Source organism: Myxocyprinus asiaticus, chromosome 48 (genome assembly GCF_019703515.2).
Source record: "Myxocyprinus asiaticus isolate MX2 ecotype Aquarium Trade chromosome 48, UBuf_Myxa_2, whole genome shotgun sequence".
In the NCBI taxonomy this organism is placed as follows: domain Eukaryota; kingdom Metazoa; phylum Chordata; class Actinopteri; order Cypriniformes; family Catostomidae; genus Myxocyprinus; species Myxocyprinus asiaticus.
The window spans coordinates 4,265,509-4,279,401 of NC_059391.1; the positions used below are offsets into that span (position 1 = coordinate 4,265,509).

The 13,893-nt window shown below is 36.3% G+C and overlaps 1 protein-coding gene across 1 annotated transcript in view; it reads left to right on the forward strand.

Annotated features, from left to right (window-relative positions):
- The first annotated feature begins 2,303 nt into the window (after positions 1-2,303).
- Positions 2,304-13,893, forward strand: part of LOC127437471 (transcription factor Maf-like) — a 127,819-nt gene continuing 116,229 nt past the window's right edge. The window contains exon 1 of the mRNA XM_051692412.1: positions 2,304-4,640. Within this exon, the coding sequence (XP_051548372.1) occupies positions 3,661-4,640 (980 nt within the window). The 5' untranslated portion in view covers positions 2,304-3,660. The remainder of the gene's footprint in view (positions 4,641-13,893) is intronic.

Below are 13,893 nucleotides of genomic sequence, written 5' to 3' on the forward strand. Positions count from 1 at the left end.
AACAAGAGCAATGTGTACAGTACAAGCTGCTTGAATAATTACACATTAATTGCATGTTGCTGTCAGTATTGAAACTGCACTGCAACATGAACTCTAATGTTATATGTGAAGATTTATACATTTAAAGGAAAGTGGGGGAATGTTAGTGTTAGTGTATGTTTTGGCTACCAGTGCAATGATGGTGGTCATTATGCTGTGTGTACAGTATTTACACACAGCATAATGACCACCATCATTGCATTGGTAGCCAAAACATACACTAACACACACATAAAATTTGGCCTGTATTCCTCATACTTTGAGGGTCAATCCTCCAGTCTGGTGACATTTAAGTCCCTAGCAGGATTGGGATATAGATGCAGACTTCAGATTGGTGTTGTCACTGATGACATGCCTGCCCAAACTCCACATGCCCTCAGTGTTTATTCAAGAGCTGCCTAGCTTATATTTAGATAAATAAACTGTTGCAAACTTGTGTTGAGTGCCTTCTGTTTAAGCCATAGCTTAAAATGTAAGATTACTACTTACTACTACAGTAAGTCTTAAGTTAGTACACATTCTCCAGTTTATTAATTAAAATCAACATATTAAACTAACTTGATATTTATTACTTAATTTACTCAGGATGTTTAATTTACTTTTAGTTGATTATTAACTTGACTTTAATTTTACCTTTAAGTTTACTTTGCAAAAAAGAGGCAATCAGTTTCCATACTTTGTTTTTAATAAACTGAACTTGTTACAATTTACAATGTATCCTACAAGTTGTGGTATTTATAATGTTTCATTTCAACCATTTACAATTGTAATATGCTTGTTAAAAAGAGTAAAGACTATTGCAAATATTACACACTGCTGTGGGCCTAAAAGTCAATTAAAAAATAATTTTAATTTGTTGCACTAGTGTAATTTCCTCTTGTCCCCAGAGTTGCATCTTACACATGAAATTACAACAACAACAACAACAACAATAATAATACATAAATAAAATAATAAATAAATGAAAGTTGTATGTTGTCAAGCATTACATGTCCACCCTGTTCTGGAAAGATATAGAGAAAATGATTGTAATTTTAAAATGTCAACATGTTTATGTTAACAGAAATAAAATCACCAGTAATTTACAAATACATGTTGGATATCTTTCACATACCATGGAGTGGCTAATTTTAACCACTGAATGTCCACCCTGTTATTTTCTACCCTGGCATTACCCAACTAACACAATAGACATCTGAAATTGTTCAGTCATTTAGCTCGACCTGTATGATTTACAAAATATAAAACATGTCCTTTTAATGATGAAAATGTCATAAAGGCACGCCTTAAGAAAAATTAACTTTTTTCAAGATTGAAAAAAAATTAAAAATAAAAATACTATTATTTTTTCATTGAATATTCATGGGATTACATAATTTGTGTGAAATGTAATAATAACAGAAGGTTGTTTTGATTCAAATTCATAAAAACAAAAAGGTGGCAACATTTGGGGTAAAATGCCCCCAGGGGGTTAAAGTGATATTGTGTAGATAAAGGAACAATAGAGCAACATTTGTTAACTTATAAATACTTTTAAGACACCAAGATGCTTTTTTATGAGTAACAAATTAAAATAATGTTGTTGTTTTTTTTTTTCTTTTCTTTTTTTTTTTTTTTTTAATAACTATACTTCAGGAAAGGCTGCATAATGTCTTGTTCATTTCAAACACATCTGACATTTCATAACTTCTCAAGTATTCTATGAACAAATGCATCTCCAGTGTGATTGGATCAGTCAATGTGAGCTCACTTTGAACATTTTTCATAACAAATAAATTTGTGTGGGGCAAGAAAAAAAAATGTTTTATAGGGGCCTTTAGCCCCTGCAACAGTGGGGCTTTTTACCCCAAATACCATCCTTTCACTTATTTGGACAGTTATTGAAAAACGTTTGATTTACTCTTGAACCAAACTGAAAATGACAAATTAGTATTTTGTCTTAAAATAAATGTGATAATCTGTAGGTATTTTCATTAGCTACGTAGTTTACATAAATCTGCAACATTAAAATATTATTAAATATTAGATCAAATTACCATTATCATTATTAACCCCACTGTACCCTATATTTAAAAGTATGTTTCATTTTTCAAAAGTTTCATAGCCGAAAAGTCACAGAATTTTCTACCATCAACAATCAGATAATTGATTAAAACAAAAACAAAAAAACACTCCCAAAAAATCTCCTAAAACTTATTGATTTAATCACACTGCTACATTTTAAAACATTCATCTGAACTTGTATTAAAATGTATATTTGTGTATATGGCTGAGAGGTCTTTTGAATATTGTCATAAAAGTAACGTTAAAACAATCTGTTCACCCGTGTGCTGACACACTGAAATGAAACACTGCTCTAATGGACAGATGCAGTTCATCTCAGCAGACAGGGGGCGCTGTTGAGTTTTAAAAGCACAGTGTGGCGGGCACTAAATAAATAAACAACATACACATTAAAACAACATGAAGCATAGTCTGAGGGAAGCATGCGAACGTTTTAATTGGTTTAGTTACATCCGCGATTAATGGCTATATCCACGGTTTAATGTTTCCTCAACAATGAATTGTCTGGATTATTAGGAATTAATTGGATATCTCAAATGCAACATGACAAGAATATACTTTGTATAGACTTTGTATAGAGTTTGAATAGAAGTGTTTTCTTTATGAAAATATACATAGGCTACCAACTGCACATTATTAATGGCACACAAATAATAGGTTAAGTAGTAATGAATCTTCTATTGTGGAGTCATTAAGAGTCACTAATATCAATATATTTTAACATTTAAATAACCGGACAATTTTTTTTTTTTTTTTTCTCTCCTAAATGTATCATAAGGCTACATAACGTTAGAAACACTTCATATTAAAGAGACATATGAGAAACACTCCATTGATGAAAAGATGAGCAAAAGCTTTACCAGCTTTAAATGATGTCAGTTCATAAAGAGTTAAATTGGTCCTTCAGCTCTCTGGCAGTTCTGACAGTTCGGAAAACTTTTGTTTCTTCTCTAGTATGTAAATTGACCCTCCGATACAGCGAGCCTATTGGCTACGAGTCCGAGTCAATTTCGTATTTCAAACCTGACGTCAGGGCGGCTATAAAACTCAGCATTGCTTTTATACTCCTATGCTCGGTGATCCTTTAAAAACTCTTGAACAATCCAGGACTACTTTTTTTTTTTTTTTTTTCTCTCTTCTTCTTCTTCTTCTTCCAGCCAAGCATCCAATTGCCAATCACATACATGTTACGATCTTCATTTCTACGAAACTATTGAGGAAAAAAAAAAAAAAAGAAAAGAAAGAAAGAAAGATAGAAAGAAAGAAAAGAAAAGAAAAAAAAAAAAGAGCCGAAGCCATGCAGTGTTAAATGTTGGCGACTCAAACGCGTCGATACTCGCGTGCAAAGAGAGAGCCACCGGAGACGCGCGCGCTCTTGCGTCCGTGCGCGAGAGGCGAAAAGGCGTCCATTTAAAACCAATAAATCCGCGCAAGACAGCCCCTTTCTTTGCTTTTGAAGAATTAAATAAAGAAATCAAGCTGGCTCACGCTGTCTCGAACCCGACCACTTTGACAGCTGCTCTTCACCCCCTTTGGAGGACTGTCAACAGCAAAAGGATGGCATCAGAACTGGCAATGAGCAGCTCCGACCTGCCCACCAGTCCCCTGGCCATGGAATATGTTAATGACTTCGATCTGATGAAGTTTGAAGTGAAAAAGGAGCCGGTGGAGCCCGATCGCAGCATCAGCCAGTGCAGTCGCCTGATCGCCGGGGGATCCTTGTCTTCCACCCCGATGAGCACGCCTTGCAGCTCGGTTCCCCCTTCCCCAAGCTTCTCGGCGCCCAGCCCGGGCTCCGGGAGCGAGCAGAAGGCGCACCTGGAGGATTTCTACTGGATGACCGGCTATCAGCAGCAGCTCAACCCGGAGGCGCTGGGCTTCAGCCCCGAGGACGCGGTGGAGGCGCTCATCAACAGCACGCACCAACTCCAGAGCTTCGACGGCTATGCTAGAGGGCAGCAGTTCAACGGCGCGGCCGGGACGGGAGGTGCGATGGCCGGGGAGGAGATGGGCTCCGCCGCCGCGGTGGTCTCCGCAGTCATCGCCGCCGCCGCAGCGCAGAACGGGGCACCGCACCACCACCACCACCACCATCACCATCACAACCACCACCCCGCCGGGCACCATCCGTCGCCCGGGGTGCAGTCCAACGGTAACTCCTCCAACCACCACCAGCACATGCACCTGGACGACCGCTTCTCGGACGAGCAGTTGGTGACCATGTCCGTGCGCGAGCTCAACCGGCAGCTCCGGGGGGTCAGCAAAGAGGAGGTGATCCGACTCAAACAGAAGAGGAGAACCCTCAAAAACAGAGGCTATGCCCAGTCGTGTCGCTACAAGCGGGTCCAGCAGAGGCACGTCCTGGAGGGCGAGAAGAGCCAGCTCGTGCAGCAGGTGGATCACCTCAAGCAGGAGATCTCCAGACTGGTGCGCGAGAGAGACGCGTACAAAGAAAAATACGAGAAGCTCATCAGCAGCGGCTTCCGAGAAAACGGATCGAGCAGCGACAACAACCCGTCGTCCCCGGAGTTTTTCATGTGAGTTTACCGGCACTTAATAGAGCAGAGATTTGGCCCGGTGAAACGGTGCAAAAGTTTCGCACGCGCTTAATTCTTACGCGTTTTGTTGGATGGAGCGCGCGGGGCAATTCCTTGTTTTTTTTTTGTGTGTGTGTGTGTTTTTTAAATTTTTGTTTAATTTTTTTTTTTTTTTTTTTTGTGTTTTTTTTTTTTTTTTTGTTTGTTTTTTTGCAATATTCAGATAACCTTTAAATTTAAACCAATAATGAAGAAATCGATCTTTAGAGGTTTAGCTACATAAATTTTGCTTTCCATTTTTGGACAATAGCCGGGTTGTGTTTTATTTTGCTGTATTTTCTGTTGAAACTGTAATATTTGAGCGATATTTCCCATGTTGTCCTTTATGCCTCGTGTTGCATAACTTTTAAGGTAACAGTTTTGGTCAAGTTCAAGTGACACTCTCATTTGAATGCATCGAGAAGTGGTTGAACTAGACACTCAATGTGAAATTGTTTTTCATTCTGAACCACATCACATTTTATGTTTGAAACAACTCATTCAATAATGTATTTATTTGTGTATACAATGATGGACCCCACATGCTGGTCATGTTGGCTGACGATATTTTTGGTTTGTTTGTTTCATTTGAACGAACTGAACTGAGTTGCTCCGACTTTATGTTCATTTTTCTCATTGTCCGGTCTTGTCCACTTTTTTGGGTCTCTCAGCAAAAAAGTGTCTGACATCTATTCATCATCACTTCGTCTCCATGAATCCTGCTACAAACTACTGTCATTTTTGTACAGCAGGTACACTTGTAGTTATAAACCGTGGATTTATGTTTTGGGATGAAGAAGGTTTTCTGTATGTTATCGTTTGTTTGTTTTTTGTTTTGTTTTTGTTTTTGTTTCGTTTTTTTTTTTTTTTCTTCTGATCGGATGAAGAGACATTTGTCAAACCCTACTGAAACAACTGTGATACACGTAAACTGTGAAAAGATTTTCAATGCGACATATCTGTCACTCAGTTGATTGCTTAGCCATGAAATATGGTTAAATTAGCGATTTCGAACTGTTCAATGGACTAAAGTGTTTATAATTATTCTCATTAAAGAGAAGAATATTGTATTTCAATGAAGAATAAAGAGTATGCCTTTGCACGCGCTCGAAATACTGCACTCAAAATTGTGATTTCAGGATTTTTTAAATCACATTAGTATAAATGGCTGAATACAGAAATATTTTGGGAGCTCGAGCTTTAAAACATTTTACTCGCATCAGTTGGGTCATTCAATCATTTACAAAAATGTGTAATACCAGCTGACATGTGCATCACACACAAGATTTTAATAGCTTGTTTGATTTCGATTTATTGCCAAATATTGACTGTAAAAAAATGGAGCATTGTTATAGTTCATTAATAAACATTAAATATGTAAAAGCAAATGCTCTGTTCTCATGTTATTTATTAGACTACGCCTCATATTCGTAAATATGACACTATTTTAATACAGTATTTTATATTAGAGACTGACTGTAAAATGTAATAAGAGTCTTTTGTTAGCCTATGTTTTTATTATTATTATTATTATTATTATTATTATTATTATTATTTTATAGTTTTGATGAAACTTCACGATTTCACTTGTTGCCGCGTGACAGTTCGCGCCGGTTGCACGAGACGAACAAAAAAAGCCTTAAATCTTATTAAATCGGATTTACCTAAATTGTAAAGTAGCTAATATATCTTAAAGTTAAAATAGTTTTCATATAAAAAGAAAATTATCGTAAGCTAATCTAATTGTATACTGTAACATTTTCAGAAAATAATCATAAAGGCGCTTGCTTGACTATTTAGCCTAGACAATTTGCTTTAATACAAAAAAAAAAAAAAAAAAAAAAAAAATTGCATTTGATTTTGGTGGAAATTCAAACTTTTTCACCCTTTCCGTATTACTATTATTACCATTATTTTCCGTTTCTGACATGCAGTTGAATCACTCCTCTTATCGCACACAGTCAGGGGCGTTTCACTGTTAATCATTCATTTAGGAATGATTCATTCATTTATGTAAGGAGAGTTTAAACTTCATTTTAATAACGGGGATATTGTGCAAGCAGACTGTGGACCTGTCTCTTAAAAGTGTGTTTAACAAATTTGACAACTTAACATATTAGCCACTAAATCACTGTTGCATCCAAATGAACAGAAACCTGTCAGGTGGATAAAATATAGAGGTTGCTTTAGATAAGACTTGCATCATGTTACCCTCCTGCAGACTATTAACAAGGAGGCTAATTGACCTTTATTTTGTCTAATGTAAACAGCCCTATTAGTTAGGCTAACTGGTTAGAAATATCAATAATTGCCTTTTTTTTAAAAACTCAGAATTCACCAAATCACACAAACAAATATGGTCTTGAGTGTTTTAGAAGTGTGATTCTTTCCAGAACACTGGGCAAAATGCACAACTTCGCTACTTTTATTGACATTTTTCAATTTTATTCAGTTTTTTTCATTGTATGTTGTAGACATCATAACCTCCGCCATCCATCATCCACCAACCACTCATGAACATTCTGAACAACTAGTCACCAAATCACTTTCTCTCACTTGCTTTCTCCTTCTGTCTCTGGATATCTTCCCCTGTCTCTCTCTTTCTCCATCATCCTCACTTTCTCTCAAACCATCACTATTACCAGTCCCAGAATAATTTAGAATAGTGACTCAAACTTCCCCTCTCATTGTCAGAGTAAACAGGATGTGGGCACACAGCTGGAAGGAAGATGAAAAGGATGTCTGAATTCAGGGCGTTCAGTGAAAATGTAGTGGCTCATACGCACAATGACCATTTGAATATCAACCGGATGACGCACAAACCCTTAAACACCCCGTATTCAGAACCCATCTTTCACGACAGCCTTCGAGCTCAGGGAAAAAGCTTTAGAGTCCACGGCGTGGAAAACACAATGATTTCTTGCATGATTAATAGTGGAGAAAAGACTTTGTTTCTGTTCCTTTAAATTGATGAATCATTGGTGATTTTGCCCGGCTGAGGTTAGACTTTCTTTGAGTGGCTAAGGTGGCTGTAATTTATGGCTTTTCTGTTTGATGAGGTCAATACGCAAAATTGGTTAATGACATCACTGCTATAACTCAGAAGTAGAGAGCACACACTTTTCCACTGCAATTGTTGAAGAGGGCATATTAATTCATAAGTGCAAATAAGACTTCAATAAAACAATAAACCAACATCCTTACTGATATTGTTTGAAAATAATCTTAAAGCTCAAACTATATTTAGACCTTTGCATTGGGCATCTTAAGGCAAAGCAAGGAAAAAAGAAAAAGAAACACTGGTCATTCCAACAATTCGATGCTATTTAAGTCCACAGTACAAGTTGAGGTATTTACAGTGGCGTCTCAGAGTCATAATATCTGGTGGGGCACAAACAATCACTAAACCATTTAACCAATTTTTGAAACACTGACAGATAATTCCAAATGCTGTCATACTGATCTAATGAAGAAACAAGAAAAACATTTTAGCCTAGTGCATCAGTTTTGACTTCACTCCGTCTCACATTCCCCCATGCACATACGTTTTCCAGATCTCCGTTGGATAACACTGAGGACAATGGGCAAGCCCCACGCATAGAAAATGAAAATGATTAAAAGGGGCCTAATAGTCACATTTTATTTAATTATTTTTTTTTCTCTCCCCTTTTTTGGAATGCCCAATTCCCAGTGCACTCTAAGTCCTCGTGGTGGCGTAATGACTACTCGCCTCAATCCGGGTGGTGGAGGATGAATCTCAGTTGCCTCTGCGTCTGAGACCATCAATCCGTGCATCTTATCACATGGCTTGTTGAGCGCATTACCATGGAGACATAGCGCATGTGAAGGCTTCACACCATCCAACGCGGCATCCACTAGCAACTCACCACGCGCCCCACCGAAAGCGAACCATATTATAGCGACCACGAGGAGGTTACCCCATGTGACTCTAACCACCCTAGCAACCGGGCCAATTTTGGTTGCTTAGGAGATCTGACTGGAGTCACTCAGCACACCCTGGATTTGAACTCGCGAACTCCAGGGGTGGTAGTCAGCGTCTTTACTCGCTGAGCTATGCAGGCCCCCACATTTAATTTAATTTAAACAATTTAAATTGTATTGATTTTATCACACAATACATAAATAACTCTTTGGCTGAGCTAGATTCAATCGCGGACAGTGGTTCCACATGTTTGAAACGAGTTTTCCTAAATTAAAATGATCATGTAATTTCAACGTAAATACTTAAAGTACTGGGAACCTAACTGAATCAAGTAAACCCGACAAAATTTAACAAGTCAAAATATCTCAAATGAAACTCTTTCAGTCATATGCTAGCTAGTGAAAGAAAATGTTAACGTTAGTGGGAAGCACTACTGAGTGCTACTTGGCTACTATAGTTAGCATAGAAATTGTTCAATGGATAATACAATATGTCAAATGCTCATAATGTATAAAGTAACTCCTTAACCTAGTCTGAAACTTTACTTACTCTTCACCATGATGGTAACCCCCAAAACTACAACATAACAGACATTCTTCTAAATCTCAACATAACAAAACATTAAACACTTACAAGTCTCCCCCTTTATATTCATCTTGCATAAAGACACATACAGTAACACTTCATTTTTACATTTACTCTCCCTGTTGAGTCACATGTTGGGAACTATATATCCTCTGCCTAGTTTCAGTTAATCAAACAAAAAATATTCAAGTCACTGTTATTAGTTGCATCAACTAAAATAATAATAATAATAATAATAATAATAATAATAGTAAATATAATAATTTAAGTGAATTTAAGTTCCCTTGGTTGCATTATTTATGTATTTGTTTACCTTTTTTTTTTATTATTATTATTTTAGTAATGTGAACATGGGAGGATTGAGTAAAACTAACAATAGTGAAAGTATTTTTTTACATTTTATTTGAGTGTAGTGTCATTTCCTTGTGTCCCCAGAGCTGTACCTTAATCATCTTTATACAAATAATCGTATTTCTGTTTTTTTTTCCCCTTACAATTAAGAGTTAAATGTTACATTGTCTCACTAACATGTGTTCATCTGTGGTAAATGTGTCATTTTAACACTGATAGTGGAGGGTTTTTTGTGTCCCTTGATTTATGGTCCACCTCGTTATATTATGATACTGTGATCTTTAATCGAAGATAAATGTTATGAAATGACATCACAAACACCAGAGGTGACATCAGCAATTGAGCAAAATGATTTGGAATTTTTGAAGTCCATAACTCTTGTTTAATTGATGTTTTCTTTTATTTTGTGGTGATGGTCAAATGTGCTCAATCATAACATGTCCACCCCGTTATGGGTAGATATAGGGAAAATTAATGTCATTTTAAAATGTCAATATATTTCTGTTAACAGAAATGATATCATTAACATAAGTTTACACATATGTTTGCTAGAAGTGTAAATCACCACCATGTAGTGGCTGATTTATCCACTAAATGCCCACCCTGTAATTTTCTTTAACATGTTCCTTTAATGATGCAACACAAAGAAACTTTCAAAAGTATGTGCCATTTTTCAAAATTAAAATGTCACTGAGTTCTAGGACTGACTCAAACAACACACTGAAACCAGACAAATGCCACTTTATCAGACATTTATTGATGTATTGAAACATATCCTGTTTATCAGGTTCTGATGAAAGGCCACGTTTCATCTCAGCTTGTGAATGAAGTCACTGGATTTCATTACACACACCGTGTATATTTTCACACCTCGACTCCATAACCGACACGCACCTAACACAAATCACCAAACACATGCAGAAGATCAGGCCTACACACACAAACGCATGTACAGATGCAAACGCATGCAGACAAATTGCATACTTGCTGCGATTCCGCTTAATTCAATCAGCAGTGGGATATTGACACCATATGTGCCCTAATCATTGGGCGCGGGCAATCCTGATTAGGTTATTACAGATAATATAGTTGTCTTCTGTCACAATATTGGTCTTTTGCATTTGAGGTCAACAATAAGAAATCACAGTTCAACTCATGCATATTGACATTTCAATCATTTACATACAGCAGTGTTACGGGGTAATATCTTTAATCATATCAGACATTGTCTCTGTTGGGAGTCGATGTTTAGCTTGGCAGGCACTTTTTTCTCACATCCTGAATTAGATATGATTGTCATAACTGCAACGCCTCGTAGAAGGCAAAGAAATATGCAAGTGTCAAATGAGCTAGAGTCAATGTTGTTACAATAATTAAACAGACGTCTTCTTATTAGCAAATCACTGTTTGCTAAACATAATACATTCATACTGTTTAAGGTACAAGGCCATCACTGGGGTGGTATCCTTGTTTTTAGTACATGTCCAACCTAGTCTCATATAATGAACGTTACTATAACTACATTATATAGTTTGTACTATAACTGACTTTTACATGCCAAATTCTACATTTCGTCGCAGTTTCTTGGTGAAATTAACACTAGAGTTGCAACAACAACCTCTTTCACAAAAATCAGGAGTACAACGGCTGATTATGACTTTGTAAACACTTATTTTTTGCACTATTACTCACACTGCTATGTTATGATATCAAAACACTTTTACTACAATGTATAATTTGAAACACCACACATTTTAATGCTTGTATTACAGCCCACCTACATTTGCAAACTTATTCCAACGTGATTAACTTCCGCAGAAGCTCACGTTAAAGTGTTGGACTTTAAACTCGACTGACTGCGGTTCGAGACCTGCCAATCACACACTTAAGAAGAAAGTGGCATTGAATCGACACAAAACGACATGGTTGCTTCAGAAAATGTGCTTTTCATGTCACATTTGCTACAACACTATTGGTTAGGTTAAGGTGTTGGTTAAGGGTAAGGATGTCTGTTTCGCTCACCTTGCACTTGCTTTTAGGACACTATTGGTTAGGTTTAGGTTAAAGTTTTAGGTTAGCTTGGTATGTTTTAGTCATTAAAACCTCCATCTAATATTCACCTTAAAAACCTTGTCTGTTACGACACCAGTTCACTTGCTTTTGGCGTCCCCCACTGGGCATATCACTGGGAAACCGCAGCCAAACATGTAATGAAGCACATAATGATAAAAAAAATAAAATAAATGTTGCCACGGTCACGTAATGGTCTTGAGACCAGGCTGATTAGTATCCTTAAAAAGACAAAAAATGGACATTATTTTGGAACAAAACATATAAATGTCCCTTTAAAGCTACACAATAGGTCCTTCGGGTACAATTATGTACCCAAAACGAGTTATAAATTTTAATTAGAGGTACAAAAAAGACCTTCCCCTTGAAGGTCACACCCCAGTGGTGGCCCTTGTACTGTATCTCAAACAGTAGGCTACCTTTTAAGTTAAGAGTATTACATATTGAAATATGTGTTGAATGAAGTAGATTCAATTTTGTTGAAATATTTTACACATTTGCATTCTGAGAAGCTAAAAAGATTACATTTTCTACTATGCAATAAAATTTTAATAACGTTAAAATCACATTTTTACACATCAAAAATGGTAAGACTACAAAATTGAACCACATAACACACCATCATTTAATAGAATGATTCATATTTATTTACCTGTTTTCCCTATTCTCTGGTCAATTTGTCTTTTGTACACTGTGCTGTTGAAGTATTTGTAAAATAGCAACATTTTTTTCATTGTGCAAGCACAAACACAAGCTCTTTGGTGTTGAATCCCAGCTCATCTGCATGTCTCCACGCTAAATATTTCCATTTAGAGTGATTTAAAGGAGGGAGTTTATGTCCCTTCCATGATCGTCCATCATAGGCGGATGTGCCCGCCGTCCCCGGCTCCTCTCTCCAGCTCTGTAAACCTGAGTTATAGAACAGCTATTTGAAAAGATAATAATTTAACTTTCCCTCTGCTGTTTCACTGAGGAAATGGATGTGTTTTAGTAGATTGTCTGAGGTCTGAGTTTCTAGAAGTTTCCATGTGGTATGGGAGAGAGCCATGTGCAGTGTTAGTGTTTGTTTCGGAAATGAGCCAAGCAAAATATAATTTAATGGTTTGAAATATGGTTTCGTGAAGTGAGTTCAAGGAATTGTTCAGTCAAAAATGAAGAAATAAATCAGACACCACCTACTCAACCTCTGGTCATTTGATTTTTTTTTTTTTAGTGGAACACAAAAGGGGATTAAACAAATTAAGATGTTTCACAGAATGTCCAGGCTGCTCTTTTACATTCAGTGAGAGTGGATGATGACCAGGGGCTGTAAAGCCCTTAGAAAAAAAAAAGAAAAAAAAGTATTATAAAAGTAGTCCATACAACTCTTGCACTATATTCCAAGTCCATACAACAAAATAAATAAATAAGGAAAGAAAGACAGAAAATAAATTTTGACTTGTCTCCCTTTTCTTAATATATGGGTTACAGTGAGGCACTTACAATGGAAGTGAATGGGGGCCAATTTGTAAACGTTAAAATACTCACTGTTTCAAAAGTTTAGCCAGAAGACGTAAATAATATGCATGTAAACATGATTTTAATTTGATAAAATCACTAACTAACCATTTCTGTTTTGTTGCCATGACAACATAACACCATAAACTGTTAAAAATTACAATTGAAACAACTTTACAGCTCAACTAATACATGATATTTAACAGAAGAATTAATATAATTGCTTTTATCAAATTAAAAGCTTCACATTTCTATTTAAATCCCCCAAAAATTGGCCCCATTCTCTTCCATTGTAAGTGCCTCAATGTAACCTCGATTTTTGCTTTTTTAAAGAAAAGGAAGCACAAGTCAAAATACATTTTTGTGGTAATCATCATTATGCCACAAATGCTGTCGATTGAGCTTAACTTGTATTGAACCCGGAATATTCCTTTAAGATGGGATGTAAAGTTAAAACTGGGCAAAGTAACTACTAGTCACAGTAATAAATAATAAATTGTATATTTAAATATGTCAATAATAATATTTGTGAACAGGGGATAATAAATTCTGTAAATACAAATACAGCAGATTGGAACAATTGACATTTATTCATGCTAATATCCTATTTACTTTGAATGTGTAAATGTCAGCATAATATGTGTCTAAACAAGGATTGATGTCTGTGATGCAAAACATGAGATATTAATGTCATTCAATCAGTTTGCATTTTATTCCAACCATTACTGCTGATCAGAGCCTTCCGATATTAATATTAATGAAATATTT